Source organism: Rhineura floridana, chromosome 6 (genome assembly GCF_030035675.1).
Source record: "Rhineura floridana isolate rRhiFlo1 chromosome 6, rRhiFlo1.hap2, whole genome shotgun sequence".
Lineage (NCBI taxonomy): Eukaryota > Metazoa > Chordata > Lepidosauria > Squamata > Rhineuridae > Rhineura > Rhineura floridana.
In genome coordinates this window covers 36,625,815-36,642,800 of record NC_084485.1, presented here as the reverse complement: position 1 = coordinate 36,642,800, position 16,986 = coordinate 36,625,815, and the positions used below count along the sequence as shown (strand labels likewise).

The window sequence follows — 16,986 nt, the reverse complement described above, 5'->3', positions numbered from 1 at the left end:
TAATTCCATAGATTTTCTCTATATTGGGCTCCATCACATCATTCCAGTCCAGAAGATTATCCATGCCATTGATAACTTTATCTCTAGAATCTTCATTAATTTCTTCAGAGATAACATTGAGTTCCAAACAATAGATTTTATTTCTAAAGTCCATAGACTCCAAGTCTTGTTCCTGTTCCACGTTTGTTCCAATCTCCGGGATCTCCTCTCTCACAGGGACCCCTGTTCCAGTCTCCAGGGTCTCCTCTCTCACAGGGACCCCTGTTCCAGTCTCCAGGGTCTCCTCTCTCACAAGAACCCCTATGTCTTTAATCTCCTGTGTCTCCAAACAATAAATTTTGTTTCTAAAGTCCATAGACTCCAAATCTTTTTCCTGTTCCACGTTTGTTCCAATCTCCGGGGTCTCCTCTCTCACAGGGACCCCTTCCAGGGTCACCTCTCTCACAGGGACCCCTATATCTTTAATCTCCTGCTTCATTTTACTCAATTCAATTTTCAGCTCCTTACAACCCTGTCGCAGGTTTTGTTTCGTTATCTCAATCTCATCCATTATTTTCTGAAACATAGTTATTTCCAGCTTCTCAGCCACTTTCTTAATTGCCATTTTAAAAGAAAAATATAGGAAAACCACTTCTTATTTCAGCAACAATTGGGTTAATACTCCAAACTTGGTGACATCACAGTATAAACAGAGCAGACAGCCTTATCTCTCCATGTTTAAGTAAACAAAATGCAGTTCCCAGGATCGAAACAATTAATGGCGGTCGTCAGAAAACAGATTCGTCAAAATAAAATAGACCAAAAAGAGAGTAGTCTCAGGCAATATAATATTCTTCAAAATAAAAATCTGGAATAGAAATCCCTCTTCAGTGTATATCTTTAGAATGCAAATCCAGGACAGCTTTTTGCAACAAAAACAGAGATAAGCTATTAATTAGTGAGTAGCAGAGAGAAGTTATGGCTCCCCAGTGAGATGTCAAAAACCGATCAATCTGGCAAATCTCTTTTAAACAGCAACAATTTAAGTCAAGTAAAAGAAAAATATAGAAAGAAGGGTGCTTGCCTGTTAGTGCGTTCTCTCTTAGAAGATAAGATGAACGTTCGCTTTTCCAGATAGAGCTTGTTGTTAAAAATCCGTCCCACCTTCGTCGGCTGGACCTCGTCCCATAAATTAATGAGATCTGGTCGTCCCAACAAAAATAGGCTTTGAGGTTAATCTCTTCGTTTCTCCCTACCCGGGAGAAGTTTAATCAGTCAAAAAAAAAAGAAAAAATCTGACTGATATATCTGAATAAGCTTCTTTTGAGGCAGGAGCCCGTCTCAAAAGCAGGCACAGGCTAAGTCACCCTTCCCGGAAGTCCATTTTTGCATACCTTTTGTCTGTTTTGGCTAGTCTCTGAAGCTCAGCTCCCTGATCTCTTGAAATCCAGCTCAGACTCCTCCATCTGCCTTTTGAGACTTTGCCAGGCACTGCTTTCAGCAAGTAGTGATTGCATTTCAACAGGTGTCCAAAGCTTTGTTTGAAAAAATAAGCTCTTCAGAGGGAAAAGATTATGAGTACCGCTTCCCCTTCCTTGAAATCTACTAAATGGGTTCTCAAAGAAACATGTTCTGAAGCCCATCATAAGCAGGCACTGAAGACTAGATACTTGATTTTTTTTTAACTTGAAGTTCTGACAATACCAAATTCTGAATCTGTGGCCCTGCAGAGTACACTCCATAGATTTCTAAGCTGACTCTGAGAGATAGAGCAGGTTATAAAGCATGGTGCCCCCTGTGCATATTAATTGCCCCCTAATGAATGCCTGAAGAGAGCTAATGTCTGTTCACAGCCTCTCTCTCTTCACTCTGTAAGGAAATTGCATGCTATATAATCTTATCCTAGCCTCAGAGTTATTCATTTGCCTTCCTTGCTTTTTGCTTTTGCATCCTGGGCTTTCTTGCCCTCTCTCTGTAAGAGAGGTCATCGAATTTGGGGAGTAGTGACTTGTGCAAAGCCTGAAAGGGGAAAAAACAGGGGTATAGTCATCCAGGGTCTCGAGGGGTCTTAGACCTTTTACTTTTTTGGGAGCAGGGTCCCAGCAGGGCCCCTATGTTTCCAGCATCCCGTGAACCAATCCACATGAATGAGGAGTGTCTTAGCCACTGCTTCCTAGACTTTTTCTGCTGATTGGAGCTAATGAGAGTGAAAAGAGGTGAGTCTGCCACTGAGAAGAGTCTTCTCAGTAGTTAACACTCTGCTTTCATGCTTATTGGCTCCTAGGAATGTCTATTGTGAGAGAAGGCATTTACAAGGATCCAATTCTCAACCCTGCAGCAAAAAAGGGGGAGGGTGTGTGGCTATGACTATCATGAAGGGACCCTGCACTTTTGAATTTGCTACTATACTACTGGGGGGGGAAACCATCTTAAATATTCCTGCCTTTTCAGCACTAACTTGCCATCATGTCAAAGTTCACAATAACAAATGAGAGAATGAATTCTGACTTAATGGCCTATTCAGCTCAAGTCCTGAGATGGTTTCCCAGAGCATGCCAAACACAAATGATTAGCAGGCTTGATGACCTAATATGTAACTTGCATAATTTTATTCTGTTTTTGTTTGTTTAGAGTTATACCCCAGCTTTCAATAAAATGATACTCAAGATATTTTACAATAGATTAATAACGCACGCACATGCACGCACACAGCAGTAACTCTTGGTCCTCTGGTCAATATATTGTGTCCAGAGTGTTCTTCCTTTCCTCTTAATGGCTTGTTGCTCTTGGCCTGTTAAATGGAAATGGACTGCCTTCAAGTCGATTCCAACTTATGGCGACCCTATGAATAGGGTTTTTATGGTATTCAGAGGAGGTTTACCATTGCCTTCCTCAGCCAAGAGTTATTTCTGGCAGGGAGTGGGGAAGCAAGCTTCTTGCAGCTGCTGTTTCCTTGGGTGATGGATGGCACCCAGCTGTTCTTCCCCTTGCTGTGACTTTTCCCCCCTGGAAGATGGGGGGTGCAATCAATCCCCTGGCCAGTTGTAGAAGGCAGAGTGTGCCTACTTTCTAATTGCAGTCCCAGATATTCTGTCTGCACTGAATTATACTCCGGTATTGACATGCCCTGCAACTCCCATCATTCCTGATCATTAGCCATGTTAACAGGGGCTGAAGGGGATTGGGGTCCAACAACATGGGAATAGCCAGAAGTTCTCCATCTTTTATAGTTTAATCCACCCCTAACTTGGATCAGAGGTTTAGCATTTTTGTGTGCCCCTCTTATGTTCCAGGAGAGCATCCCCACCTCCTTGTGCACATCCCCCATCCCCTTGGAGAAAAGCTACGATCCTGTGGGCAGGCCTTCCAGCTTGTATGGAGGCCCTGAAAGCTTGCGCTCAGACACAGCCCTTCGTAAGAAAAGATGGCACAAGAAGAAGCCAAAGAAAAGGGAGTCATTGGCAGACTCCACTTCAGAAGAAGATGAGACTGAAAACGAGAGATCTCTAGAGGAGAAGCGGAAACTGTTGACTTCCAAGTAAGTAGGTGATGATAACCCAAACTTGGGCTGCCTGCACCTGTGAAACGGCTGCAAGTACCAACTATAATTGGTATTTGCTGCTGGTTACCAGGTCTGTGACTATAATATTTTTTGTTATTTGTTGTTGGAAGTTCATAGGTTGGACAGGAAAGCAGTAATGAGGCCAGAGGACTATTGTAAGTTCCTTAATGGTCAAAGGCCAAGTGTGTTGCATGTATCTTTTGTTAGGGAAATTATAGGTAAATGACCCAGAATGACTATGAAATAGCTGAAGGCACTTCTGGAAGATCAGAGCCATTTTTGCAAAATCAGTCTCCCTCCTGCCATACTCCTCCCCAAAACATGGCTGTATGTGAATCCAGGAACAGAAAACTACATTTTGAATTGGAGGGAGATGGAAGGACAGATGGCTGGACTGGGAGCTGAAGGAAAATAGGCATCATTTTTTTGGGGGGGGGCTCTCTCTGGAGATCTGATATGAGATTTGCGATTTGATAAAGTTATTAGTACCTCCACCTATTCTCACCTTGTATTTTCATAAATAAATTTAATCAAATGGCATAATTGTCCTATGATCTTTCTTCTAAAGGGAATCAAACCTGAGTAAGAGCCACCCTTGGAACTCTTCACTGGTCAGGGAAGTGGAGAGCAAATAACAATATCTTCCTGAGATGAACATATGATGCAGCTTTATATTGATAAATTGCTCTGTCTCATCTAGTATTGCCTACTTTCTAAGGTTTCAGGTGGTCCTAAATACTAGAGATCCTTTAGATGCCAGGGATTGAGTTTGGGACTGTTTTATGCTAAATTACGCACACTGTTATTCAACTATGGATCTGTTGGACAATGTGTGCTTTTTTCAGTGTTTTTGTTTGCTTACTGCAGCAACTAGGTATGGCATGTTCACTCATGGCACTATCGCCATCCTCAGTCAAGGGGGCTGGGTCCTCTTCCTTGCTCTCAGTTGGCTCCAGCTCACTTGTCCCCTTCGCCTTCTCCTCCTCCTCACCTGTCAAGCATTGCTACCCAAGTCCAGACTGTCAGAACTGCGGGGCTCAAGACACACTTTCACAGCTAGCCTGCTGAATAAGTAGCAGATATTTCACTGCCCATCAGTCTTCTCCCTTGTTGCTCACTCCCTTCTTCTGGGAGAAGTTATGCTGCAGATGGAAGCAAACAATACAACCTTCTTCCATCTCGGGCACCAAGATGTCAGATGATTTTATTGACTTATCCTTGCTGGAAGTAACAGTGGGCAACTGAAGTAGTGAGGAAGCAGGAAGGAGCAAGGCTTCACATGTGGCTAAGATCTTCAGTGAAGGAGGCAGTTCTCTGGATATTCCTGCCATCTGAGATGTAGTGGGTGGCTACAGGGAAAAGGGCCTATGACTGTGGAATGCTCTCCCTACAAGCCTGCATTGATGTCATTAGGGCACCAGGTGAAGATTATTACTGGGCTCTAGGCTGTAGCAGTGACATGTGGGGATGGTGAGATGCCTAAAGAATAATTTTATCCTGGCTAATATGTCAGTCAGTCTAGAACTTCACAGTAGTCTGGAAGCAATTGTAAGACTGTGACCAATTTCTTTATACTGGTTTTATGCTGATTTAATTGGTTTTATGTTTTAAGATTGATAATTTATATTTTGGTTGTATGTTATATTTTATTGATTTTTATATAATTTGCAATCCATCCAGAATACCCAGTTGATGGATGGTGTAAAAATGTTACAAAACAAAATACTTCCCCAGCCCCTGGTTTTTAATTTGCCAATTTCCCCCTCTGTTGGCCACTTTTATGCTACTGCTTATATTGATCAATTGCTTTGTCTAGTCTGGTATTGCCTAGTTTCTAAGTTTTGTTTTTTTAAAATTTACTATCATTTTAATTAGTTTAGTTAGTTAAATGTATTTATTATTATTATTTTTATTAGATTTGTTAGATGCCTATCTGGCAGAGGTTAATCTGCCACTCCGGGCGAAGTACAACAAAATACAATACAATCCATGTAAAAACAATTCAAAAAGCAAACAATATAAAATTTAAAACTGGATAAACCCCTTTGGAACTACCCTCTGCCACCCTAACCCCCTTCCTAAGCCTGGTTAAAGAGCCAGGTTTTCAAGGCCTGACGAAAGCATAACAAGGAAAGGGCCTGACGGAGGTCAGTTGGCAAAGAATTCCAAAGTGAGGGAGCCACTACTGAAATTTATGAACTGCTGCTCACAAAATAGTTACAAATTGCAGCAAGACAGGTAACAAAAAGTACTCCTTAAGACCCCTATGCTTTCAATGATGGCACTATACCTGATTTTCTTTTTAATGTTTCTTATCAGCAACACAATGTATTACTCATTCATTGATGTTCAGAGTGAAGGAGCCGGGACTCTGCAACCTAAAGAAGCCTATCCTTATTCTGATGGAGAGCTGGCTCCCCTGCAAAGGTACGTACATAGCAGTGGATGATGGAGCAGAGAGCCAAAGTCTGCACAATAGCCCTTAAAATATATATAGTTTTGTTTCCTACTCAGTTCTACAAAGGGCAACAAGGAGACTAAAGAAGACAACAATTTGTATAGGCTAATGTAGAAATACGAATGCATCTCATCGTAGCAGGGAGGATTGTAACAAGTTGACCTGTGTGCCTACTCAGTCTGCTGTCCTGGTGCTCATCGTGCAGGGCAACTTCAAGCCCTCTCCTGTTTTCCTTTCTTATGGCTCTCTATCTGTAAACTGGAATTGAGCCAGGCAGCTTTTCAAATAGAAGACTCCATTAAATAGAGGACTGGCCCCTGAGAGACTTTCAAATGGAAGACTGTCTGCAAAGTAGGACACATGTCCACCCTCGTACTTCTCCTTGATGAGCATAATGGGGCTATCTGATAGGAGTGAAACAGCAGGATTCCATTTCTAACTCTGCAATAGATTTTGCTTTGTAAGGATGGGATGACCCTCTGCTTTTCTGCCACACTATAAACCCATAGTTTAACCCATAGTTAAGAGCTTAGACCAGTAGATTTCTCCACTATAGCTAGTAAAAGACTTATGTTTTTATTTCACCCTTTTTTTCAGTCTTTCTCCGAACTGCCCATCAGCCCCCAAAAGTGACTCTGAATTGGAGATTAGAAATCCTGAAATACCACTTGGCTCTGAATCCCACATGCAGTGGTCATGGGGAAGACTGCCTGAGGTGAGTATTAGAGAGGAGCTCTGGTGAATGCTACTGTGTGAGTGTTACAATTTACTTACTCATCTGCTTTGAGCTACTTGTTGCAACAACCAAAATAAGAAAAAGAAAAAGTAAACTTCCTCAGCAGAAAGTGTAGTTGTCCATCTGTTTTTGTTACTACTTAAATGCAAAGCCCCACAACTCTCCCCTTTCTCTTCTCTCTGTTAAAAATGAGTAACTTGAATAGCTCCACGTTGCAAGCTTCTCCACTCCTGCAACCAACAATCAATGAATGTGGGGTGGGATAATGATGATCATGACATGCCTTTTGCTGCAGCTATCATGGGGGAGAGAAGGAGGACATGTAGGGACACCCTTAGCATTTGGTATGTATTTCCCAGCTAAATTGCCATTACCAAACTGGGAAAGTGCAGTTCCTACTCTAAGAATGGTATTTCCACACACTGAGTGGCTTTGGAGCCCTTCTTTCTTATGCATGCAGTATTTACTTGGATGTGTAATCAGTAAGGGAAGATAGGTGTTAGTTCTTCAAATGAGTTGTATTACAAAGTCAGCTAAACAATAGGATACTATTTAGACAGGGAAGGAGTATGCTTTCCCTCCAAAACCGTATGTCATTATTCCTCTGGAGTCCCTTATTCTTGGTTATTATTGGGGGTGAATGAATTTCCCAATTTCCTTTCCATTGTGGTTCTTCAGGTATTCCAATATTCATGGGTTCTCAGATTGAATTCCAGTAGGAATTGTCTTGTTTTGGAATGCCAGAAATGGATTATGCGTGTGGGCTTGCTTGCAGACTGTAATAAAAATAAAAAACAAAGAGAAAAATACCCATCATTTGAGCACCTGCAGGAAGAAAAAAAATATGAGGAGCTTATGGGAGCCATGAGAGTATTTGTCAAATGCATATCTGGTCTCAAAAGACCATCCTAGTTTGCCTCTTTCTATGCTGTTTTATTATCCCCCTTCCCCCCTTCTTTAAGGTGAGCAAATCTGGCCGAGTAGAAGCAACAAAGCCCACCACAAGTGTCTCCACGACAGCAGCCGTCCCCCCAACAGCAACCATTCCTGTAGGTGAGACAACGCACTTTGTTGCCATCACACCAGGCTCGGAAAGCGACTTGGGCCTGGAAGACTCCGATGCATCGTGTGCTCTAGCCTCTCCTGTAATTAGGCCGACACCTGTCTTTTCTTCTGGAAATGGCCTTCCAGCAGGCAAAGAGCCCTGTGCTTCCATTGAGCTGATTGGCAGCACTCTAGAGACTACGCATGGCCTTCCATGTGATGAGCAAGGCCTGTCAACAGCTCCAGAGAATGAAGAAATAATATCAGCTGAGGATATTACTGAACCTGTTCTGGATATGAAAGCGCCATCTTCAAGGAGAACTAGTTTCGCAAGCCCAGAGCCCTGCAGGAGTCCAGACTTGAACCTGGAGAAGAGACGGGGTAAGACAAGTCTGAAGGCTATTAGAATGTGTGCATGTGGGGATCTACAGCAAATGTTGCAGTGTATCCCCATCCCTTAATAGGAGTGCTCCTATTGAGGGCTCCAGCCGGCATGGAATGAAAGCCTCATAGTTCCGCCTGCAGTTGACAGAGGGAACATTTTTTTTCTTTCCTGCTACTGAAACTGCCCCCCCCCCCGCTATATTGTTGTATACGGCTCAGGTTCAGGGCTAACGTCCTCCTGTGAATATGAGCGTTTTGCCATTTTTCAGCTGTTAGATGTGTGTATCATACTGAGGAGGGGGGGCTTTTGGTTTTTTTGTTTGTCCCCTCCAACCTTCTTCATGTTCATCTTCAGTATACTATAAGTTACTAGGGAGGTGCCCACTGAAACCATGGAGAAATTGGACAGCAGCCTGTTCACCCACCTACACATGTGCACATCTATACACATGCGCGCACGCACACACACACACACACACACACAATAGCAGGAAAGATGGAAGTTCCTATCTTTGGTGTTTAGTGTTTGACCCCGAAGTGTCCTCTCTAGAGGAGTTACTTTAACTCAACCTTTGCCAACCTGCTGCCTTCCAGATGTTTTGGACTGCAACTCTGATCAGCATAAGGGTCCACTTTGACATTTGTCTTAATTCCTATGCCCTCAATGTTCTACAGGTTGTGGAAGCTCAGATGGCTGTGTTTTGTGGATTTAAAACCATTTTCCTTTTAACTTACAAACCGTTTGCATATCTAGGGAGTCCCTGAAGTACGAACAAATCATTTGACTTATTTTTGGGAGGCTCATTTTGCTTCCTAACTGATAGGCACTGACCACTGACGTTTGCTGTTAGCGGGAATTCTTTTTATTTATTTATTTATTTGTATGTCTGTGGAGCAAACGTTCCTTATTAATAGGGCTGTTAATTTTCATCCTTTTTGTATCAGGTTCCATGAAGAGAAGCCCTCATCTGGGACCTACTGATATTTACTTAGAAGACCTCTCAAACCTGGATGCAGAGCAATTAGCACTTTATTTCCCTAAAAGGTATGAAGCATGATTTGTTTGTTAATTCTGGCACAGAATGTCTGAGGAGCCTTGTTTTCCAGAGGTTTAATGGCTGCTGTGTCATAGTGCTGTCATGCCACGAGGTGTACAGTGGTTTGTATGCTGCCCTGCTGTAGATTCTCATGAAATCAATATCACACTACTCTCTGGAAAAATTGAAAGAGGCCTCCAGCAAACATGACCAGCAGTAAATATGCATATCTTGGGGTACTTGTCTTAGACACCTATTGGCAGGGCTGGCCCCAGACATGCTGGGGCCCTTTAGCACAAGCCTGCCCCGGGCCCTGGTGCTCCCCTTCAGCGATTTGCGGCAGGATCACTGCCACGGATCACATGGCGAAAGCTTTGGAGCCCCCGCCATTCCCTTGCTTCAACCTACCTTCCTCGGCTGTTATGTGGTTGCGCATGCAGCTGCCATTAACCAAAATGGCAGCCGAGGTTTCAGCCTCTTAGGGAAACTCGGCCACCATCGTGGTTAATGGCAGCGCTGCTCGCGCAACCACACAACAGCCACGAAAGGTAGGTTGAAGCGAGGGAATGGCGGGGCTTTGCCGCCATCTTGGCTCATGGCAGGGATGCGCATATGAGTAATGTTTTAAAATATGTCTTATCTTTTTAAAATAAACTATGCAAAAGTATTTGCATTTATCTACATCAGGACCAGCCCTAATATGAATCACACTAAGCCTGGCAGAGGTGACCTTTCCTTCCTGCCATTGCTGCAAAGTGGTGGTGCAGGCTCTCTCCCACATCACCTCGCCCATAGGCCACACTCGGAGGAAGAGCCCCTTTCTCAGAGCAAGCTCAGCAAGACATGGAGCAAATGCCACAGCAGCAAAAGCAGCTTGTGCCAGGGTGTGTGTATGAAACTGGAAGAGAGGAGGCCCACCTGACTCAGGTGGCACAATGTCTTGTGCCTTCCCATGGATATAATGATCCTAACTTGTTTGGACAAACTATAGTAAGTTTTTAACTATTGTTTGTCCCAGTTCGGACATAATGACAAATTGCTGCAAATGCTTCTAGTGGCTATGTGGTATTGAAGGAAAGAAGAGGGGAGAGTGCACAAGCCCACTGCTCATGCACATAATGCTAAACTGTGTTTTAGTGTTATTAGTGGAGGCTGGTGATCATTAGGACTTGTAAGGCAGAAGGCAGGGAGGCCAACAATAGACAGAGCCAATGGCTGATGGAGCCAACTAATTCTAGTCTTGCCCCTATCCTTTTCTCTGTTGAGTTCTAGAAAGGCAATCCTGAGCTTAAGGCACAGGAGGAGGATGACAGGCAGTGCCACTCACTAGACTGGAGGTAATCAGATGGTGGCTGGCTGAGGACAGACTGATCTTGGGCAGCCGTGCCCCACTTGCTCTAATGGACCACCCTCTGCTGTTATGTACAAGCCAGTTTGCTGTATGTAGAACTAACATGCTCATATTCAGATGACAATATTAACGAATGTTTTCTTTAAAAGAAGCTTAGAAGGTACATTAAAAAGACTTAGTATGTATGTTTAAAAAATTTAAGTTGACGTTTGTCCACCCAGTGATGATGTGATTACATACCATGTAAGAGGCATCCACTTGGTGTTGAAATGAACCACGTGGGCAGAAGACTTTGTATATACCTGGACTGACACATGAGCAAAGCGCAGGGGCAGTAAAGGTAGCTCTGTGAGTTGGTGGTTTAACAGCTCTTTAGAAATCTGTGCACTGAAGTGTAACGGTAACATTATGAAATAAGGATGTGCCTTAATATTACTGATCACCAAAGCAACTCAGAAATTAAAATAAGGGAGAGCTTCCTAAAATAAAAAGGTTCTAATGCCTTCTTTGTCACATCTTTCCAAACATTTAAAGAATCATAGTCATTGAACGGCCTCCATGGTATCAGTGATTTGTTCTTCTTCTGTTGTTTGTCAGTGACGCTGAGCTGAGTGGCCAAGCACAGACTGATCCTGGCAGCTTCTCTCGTGCCCACCTGCACTGTGGTGCTACCATTGACAACAGCACAGATAATCTGTTGGAGCCTACAGAAAGCAGCCTGATGCCCCACATGCTCCTGTCTGTCTGTGGAGGTCTTGGGGATGATGGAGAATTATCTCATGGTATGTCTGAAAGAGAGGGAATAATCCTGGGGTCCTCAATGTGGTGCCTGTGGGCACCACGGAGCCCTCAAATACTCTCTTGGTGCCTGCTAAGGCCCCTTCCCCCCCAATTTCATTTTATTTTTTAAAAGGGGGGTTGTTTGGTGGTTGCCTGGGTGGGATTGTCTGTTTCAAGGACAGAGGTTGGGGGAGAGCATTGCCTGCTTTTTCAGTCTGTGTTTTTGAGAGAGTAGTTGTTTTGCCACTTTGGGCGGTTCTCATCATCACTAGTTTTTTCTTCTGTGAAATGGGTATTTTTAGTGCCCACAACAATTTTGTTGATTACCAATTGGAGACCTTTGGAATAATCTACAGTTTTGGACTTTGAACATCCCAGTGAATGTGACTTTGTGTGTGTGCTGGCATTCTGACAGCGCTAGCAGATTAAGCTAGAGTAAAAGTTTGGTGCTGCTGGAAACCAACACCTGTAGTAAAACGGTTAGGGTACGGCTAGTTGATACATCAAGAAACAGATTAATTGTTAATGTGCAACTAGATATGTCAAGAGAGAGATGACTGTGTCTTTCACAGCTTTTTAAGGGGGTAAATGTGGCTCAAGGCCCATATTCACATTGGGACCATGGTGTCAGGGAGGGAGCTTATTCCCTACCCCCACCCCATGCCACTTTTTGATCTAAAAAACTCTTCTTGTACCTTAGGATTACCTTATAATAATGGCTTGGAAAAGAGCCACACAGATGGCTAGCAATTAGAATGGCTCATTAGCTGGCCAAGTTAGGACAGAGCAGAAAACTGAGTGTTTCTTGGATCTTTTGGGTAAACAATAGCCGTTAAACTGATAACACTTCAAAAAAAGTGTGTGTAGTGTGGGTTAGCTGTTAAGAGTAATAGCAACACAGGAAGCTGCTTTATATTGAATTAGACCATTGGATCCATCTAGCTCAGTACTGTCTACACTGACTGGCAGTGGCTCTTCAGGGTTTCAGGCAGGGAGTCTCTCTCAGCTGTACCTGGAGATGCTGGGGATTGGACCTAGGACCTTCTGCAGATGCTCTTTCACCAAGCTATGGCCCTAACCTGCATATAATAACTATGATGGTGTGTCTGTGGGAGCCCTGTGCGGTAGTGATGTGTGCAGTGGTGATCTGGTGTCACTGGAGCTTACTGGGAGGGAGAGGGGCGGGGGGGTGATGAGGTTGAGAGAGTGCTGCTGAAGCAGCAGATTGACTTCACTGGTGTGCCTGTGTAGCCCTGACCTTACTGCCACTCTTGCCCAGCCCTGTCTACAGGGGTGTGGTCATCCAGGGATGCAGGGGGTCATAGACCCATTACTTTTTTGGGAGCAGGGTCCCAGTCAGGTCCTTATATAGGAGCTAATCAGCATGAAAAGGGAGCATGTTAGCCACTGAGAAGAGTCCTTGTCCTTTTGTGCTGATTGGAGCCAATCAGAGTGAAAGAAGGTGAGAGCCACTGAGAAGACTCTTCTCAGTAGCTAACACACCCCCTCCCCTTTCATGCTGACTGGTTCCTAGGGATGTCTGTTGTAGTGGAGTGTAGACTCACAAGCTTACAAGGTAAACAAGGGAGATGAGGGAAAGTGGAAAGGGCGCATCAGCTGAGGGGGTGTGGCGTGACTATCATGAAGGGACCCTGCACTTAGGGGTTTGCCATTATGCTACTGCCTGTCTAGGTAAGCTGCAGTGATGCTGATGTTGGGAGAGTGGCTCTGCCCCGCTGCATGGACCACTGCTGGCCTTCTGGTAAAGTACAGCAGCTCCGCGTTTGTTCTGGTCCTCTAGGTGGTAGCCACCAACAGCTTCACATAAGGTCATTTGAGGGTTGCTGGCCAACTGGGACATATTTTTCTTTCCCTTCCATTTCTAGCAGAGAAGTTTATGAAGCATATAGTTTCCTACCAAGAATTTGCAGAGAACCCAGCAGTACTTGAGGACCAAAATCTGGTGATACAGATCCACAAGAAGTGAGTAGAAGGGTCACTTTCTGCTCTAATTTCCCGGTAACTGCTTTATGTACAGTAATATACATACACACGAGTTAATTTGGCTTGCATTCCATAAAATATAGTGAAATTCTTGGGTGTTCTTTTAAATCTGCCTTCCCCCTGCGCATTCACCAAAGATTGTTGTATGGTGCTGCATTCCACTCTTATTCTCTTGGGTGTTGTATGTTCTGAATGCACTGAAAATACCCCCTGTCCAATCATGAGACCGCTGATGTGAGTGAAGAGCATAGGTCCACAGCCATTCTTTGTTCAGCATCACTGACAACAACAAAATAAGGTGTGGTAAGCTTGGCTGGTAGTTTGCTGGAGTACTGGCTGCTACTATGGGGTATAATTCATGTTGCACTTTCCAGAGGAAAGCGTTACCAAAATACCAATTTTTAGGCTTTTTTCTAGTATACCAAATTTCAGCCTTCTGTCTGCTGCAGAAATATCATAACAATTTAGATACCCCATAAGGTAGCAAGTCCAGGTATGTATGCTCTGTATGTATGTCCTTTCATGCTTCATCCTTGCTGGTACATCTACTGTATACCTGTGTTTTGCTACCACATGCATGAGGCTATATACAGACTGAAGTTTTTTCCCTCTCTCTGCTTGCAGGTATTACAACTGGGCAGTTGCAGCTCCTATGCTTCTCTCTCTACAAGCTTTCCAAAAGAATCTTCCCAAGGTAAGCTAAAACAGTATTGAGTTCTCCTAACTCTATGTAATTTCTTTCTTAAACTCAGAGGTCTCAATACTCAAAGAAGGCTTTGATGTGAACTTTTAACGCATGCATGAAATACTGTGACTTGTCCTAATGTACAAGCTGGCATGAGCTCTCTGAAAGGCCCTATGCACAGGGTGCTGTAATATGCTGTCAAATAAACTGGTCTTGTCCACTTCCATTCATATTGTCAGATTCTCTTAATGTCCTCGGATGCCATCACATATTTAGGTTACCAAGGCCATCCCCCTTCTGTTATGAGGATCAGATGTCTTATATTCTTAATTCTCTTGTTTTCAGAGTATGATGCATTGAACAAACTTATGGTAAAAGATTTAAAAGGTTGGCAACAAATGCATGCTCAGATGGGTGTCTGTTTGCTGGGCATGCTGCCACCTGTGTTCAGATATTTGGCTCTAAAGCTGGAAATGCTTTTCTAATATGATTTTGCAACTCAATCTTAAGTATTGTTGTTGTACAACAATTTCTTAATAGATTGATATTGCAGTGCAGCAGACCTGAGTAAATGATCACAGAATCATAGAATTGGAAATGACCTCAAAGATCATCTGCCGGTTCAGGAAATCCACTATATAGAATCATAAGATGTGGAATTATGTCTGCAATGATATATTTAAATATATTATACAATGAGCTGTGAGATGCAATATCTAACCACCTCTGCTCTTGAACCCTGCCCATCTTGGCTAATAAGAACTAATTTGAAGGAAATGGGTAGGTGGGTCTAGGAGGTGGTTAATGCATCCTTGTGAGTGGGGGTACTGCCAAAAGCCTTGAAAGAGGTGCTGGATGCACCCCCTAAGAGGCCATCTTGAACACAGATGTATTTGATAACTACAGCCCAGTGGCAAATATCCCCTTTGGGGATAAGGTGGTGGCTGGAGAGTTTCAGGTGTGCTTGAATGAAACAAATTATCTAAATTATCTAAACAAAATATCTAAATTTCCAAATGGCCTCAGACATGGGTTTGGTAATGAAACAGCTTCTGTTACCCCGGTTGATGACCTACACTAGGAGAGAGATGGTAGTACAAACCTCCTTGATAGCTTTTGATACTATGAGCCATGGCATTTTCCTGGAGTGGCTCTGTGAGGTGGGGGTCAGAAGCATGGTGATATGATGATTCTGCTCCTAACTGCAGGACCACTTCCAGATAGTAGCATTTAGGAGACCATGGCACTGGTGGTTCGGGGCCCTGCAGTTATTCATCTTGTCCCCCATGCTTTTTCACATGTGCATGAAGCTGCTGGCAAAAGGTCATTTGGGGATTTGGGGTGAGGAGCCACCCGCATGTGGATGACACCCCTCTGAATATCTCCATACAATCTGAATCAGGTATGTCTGTGCAGGTTCTGACCAGCAACTGGAGGCAGTAATAGGCTGGATAAGGGCTAATAAACTGGGTGGATCCTGACAAGTTGAAAGCACTGTTGGTGAGTGGCTCTGTGTCTGAGAAGTTGGAAGACAGCCTGTTCTAAATGGGGTCAGACTCCTCTTGAAGGAGCAGGTGCACAACTTAGGGGTACTCCTGGATCCATCATTTTCAACTTGTTCATTAATGACCTAGAATTAGGAGTGAGCAGTGAAGTGGCCAAGTTTGCTGATGACACTAAATTGTTCAGGGTTGTTAAAACAAAAAGGGATTGCGAAGAGCTCCAAAAAGACCTCTCCAAACTGAGTGAATGGGCAGAAAAATGGCAAATGCAATTCAATATAAACAAGTGTAAAATTATGCATATTGGAGCAAAAAATCTGAATTTCACGTATATGCTCATGGGGTCTGAACTGGCGGTGACCGACCAGGAGAGAGACCTCGGGGTTGTAGTGGACAGTACGATGAAAATGTCGACCCAGTGTGCGGCAGCTGTGAAAAAGGCAAATTCCATGCTAGCAATAATTAGGAAAGGTATTGAAAATAAAACAGCCGATGTCATAATGCCGTTGTACAAATCTATGGTGCGGCCGCATTTGGAATACTGTGTACAGTTCTGGTTGCCTCATCTCAAAAAGGATATTCTAGAGTTGGAAAAGGTTCAGAAGAGGGCAACCAGAATGATCAAGGGGATGGAGCGACTCCTTTATGAGGAAAGGTTGCAGCATTTGGGGCTTTTTAGTTTAGAGAAAGGGCGGGTCAGAGGAGACATGATAGAAGTGTATAAAATTATGCATGGCATTGAGAAAGTGGATAGAGAAAAGTTCTTCTCCCTCTCTCATAATACTAGAACTCGTGGACATTCAAAGAAGCTGAATGTTGGAAGATTCAGGACAGACAAAAGGAAGTACTTCTTTACTCGGCGCATAGTTAAACTATGGAATTTGCTACCACAAGATGCAGTAATGGCCACCAGCTTGGACGGCTTTAAAAGAAGATTAGACAAATTCATGGAGGACAGGGCTATCAATGGCTACTAGCCGTGATGGCTGTGCTCTGCCACCCTAGTCAGAGGCAGCATGCTTCTGAAAACCAGTTGCTGGAAGCCTCAGGAGGGGAGAGTGTTCTTGCACTCGGGTCCTGCTTGCGGGCTTCCCCCAGGCACCTGGTTGGCCACTGTGAGAACAGGATGCTGGACTAGATGGGCCACTGGCCTGATCCAGCAGGCTCTTCTTATGTTCTTATGTTCTTATTGTCACTGGAGATCCAGGTGACCACAATGGCTAGGAGTGCCTATTTCTGGCTATAGCTGGTTCCCCAGCTATGGCCTTTCCTGGATCAGGATAGCCTAGTGATAGTGATCATGCACTGATAACATCATGTTTGAGTTACTCTAATGTGTTCATGACTTTGCTTTCATCCTAGTTGATAACTTTGCTTTCATAGCTGCTATATTTTCTGTGGTAATTATTTTATGTATTGTTGTATGGGCTTACGTTTATTGGGTTTTAGTGTACTGTCTTTGAT

General features: G+C 43.7%; 1 protein-coding gene across 6 annotated transcripts in view; it reads left to right on the top strand.

Moving 5' to 3' along the window:
* The window catches only part of LPIN3 (lipin 3), a 59,809-nt gene that overhangs the window by 30,142 nt on the left and 12,681 nt on the right, over window positions 1-16,986 (top strand). For 5 of the 6 annotated variants that reach the window (XM_061631489.1, XM_061631488.1, XM_061631486.1 and 2 more), the window contains exons 4-11: window positions 3,273-3,517; window positions 5,861-5,968; window positions 6,597-6,714; window positions 7,698-8,160; window positions 9,109-9,208; window positions 11,149-11,333; window positions 13,218-13,314; window positions 13,960-14,029. In XM_061631489.1, coding sequence (XP_061487473.1) covers window positions 3,273-3,517; window positions 5,861-5,968; window positions 6,597-6,714; window positions 7,698-8,160; window positions 9,109-9,208; window positions 11,149-11,333; window positions 13,218-13,314; window positions 13,960-14,029 — 1,386 coding nt within the window. The remainder of the gene's footprint in view (window positions 1-3,272; window positions 3,518-5,860; window positions 5,969-6,596; window positions 6,715-7,697; window positions 8,161-9,108; window positions 9,209-11,148; window positions 11,334-13,217; window positions 13,315-13,959; window positions 14,030-16,986) is intronic. The other variant, XM_061631483.1, reaches the window with a different exon arrangement.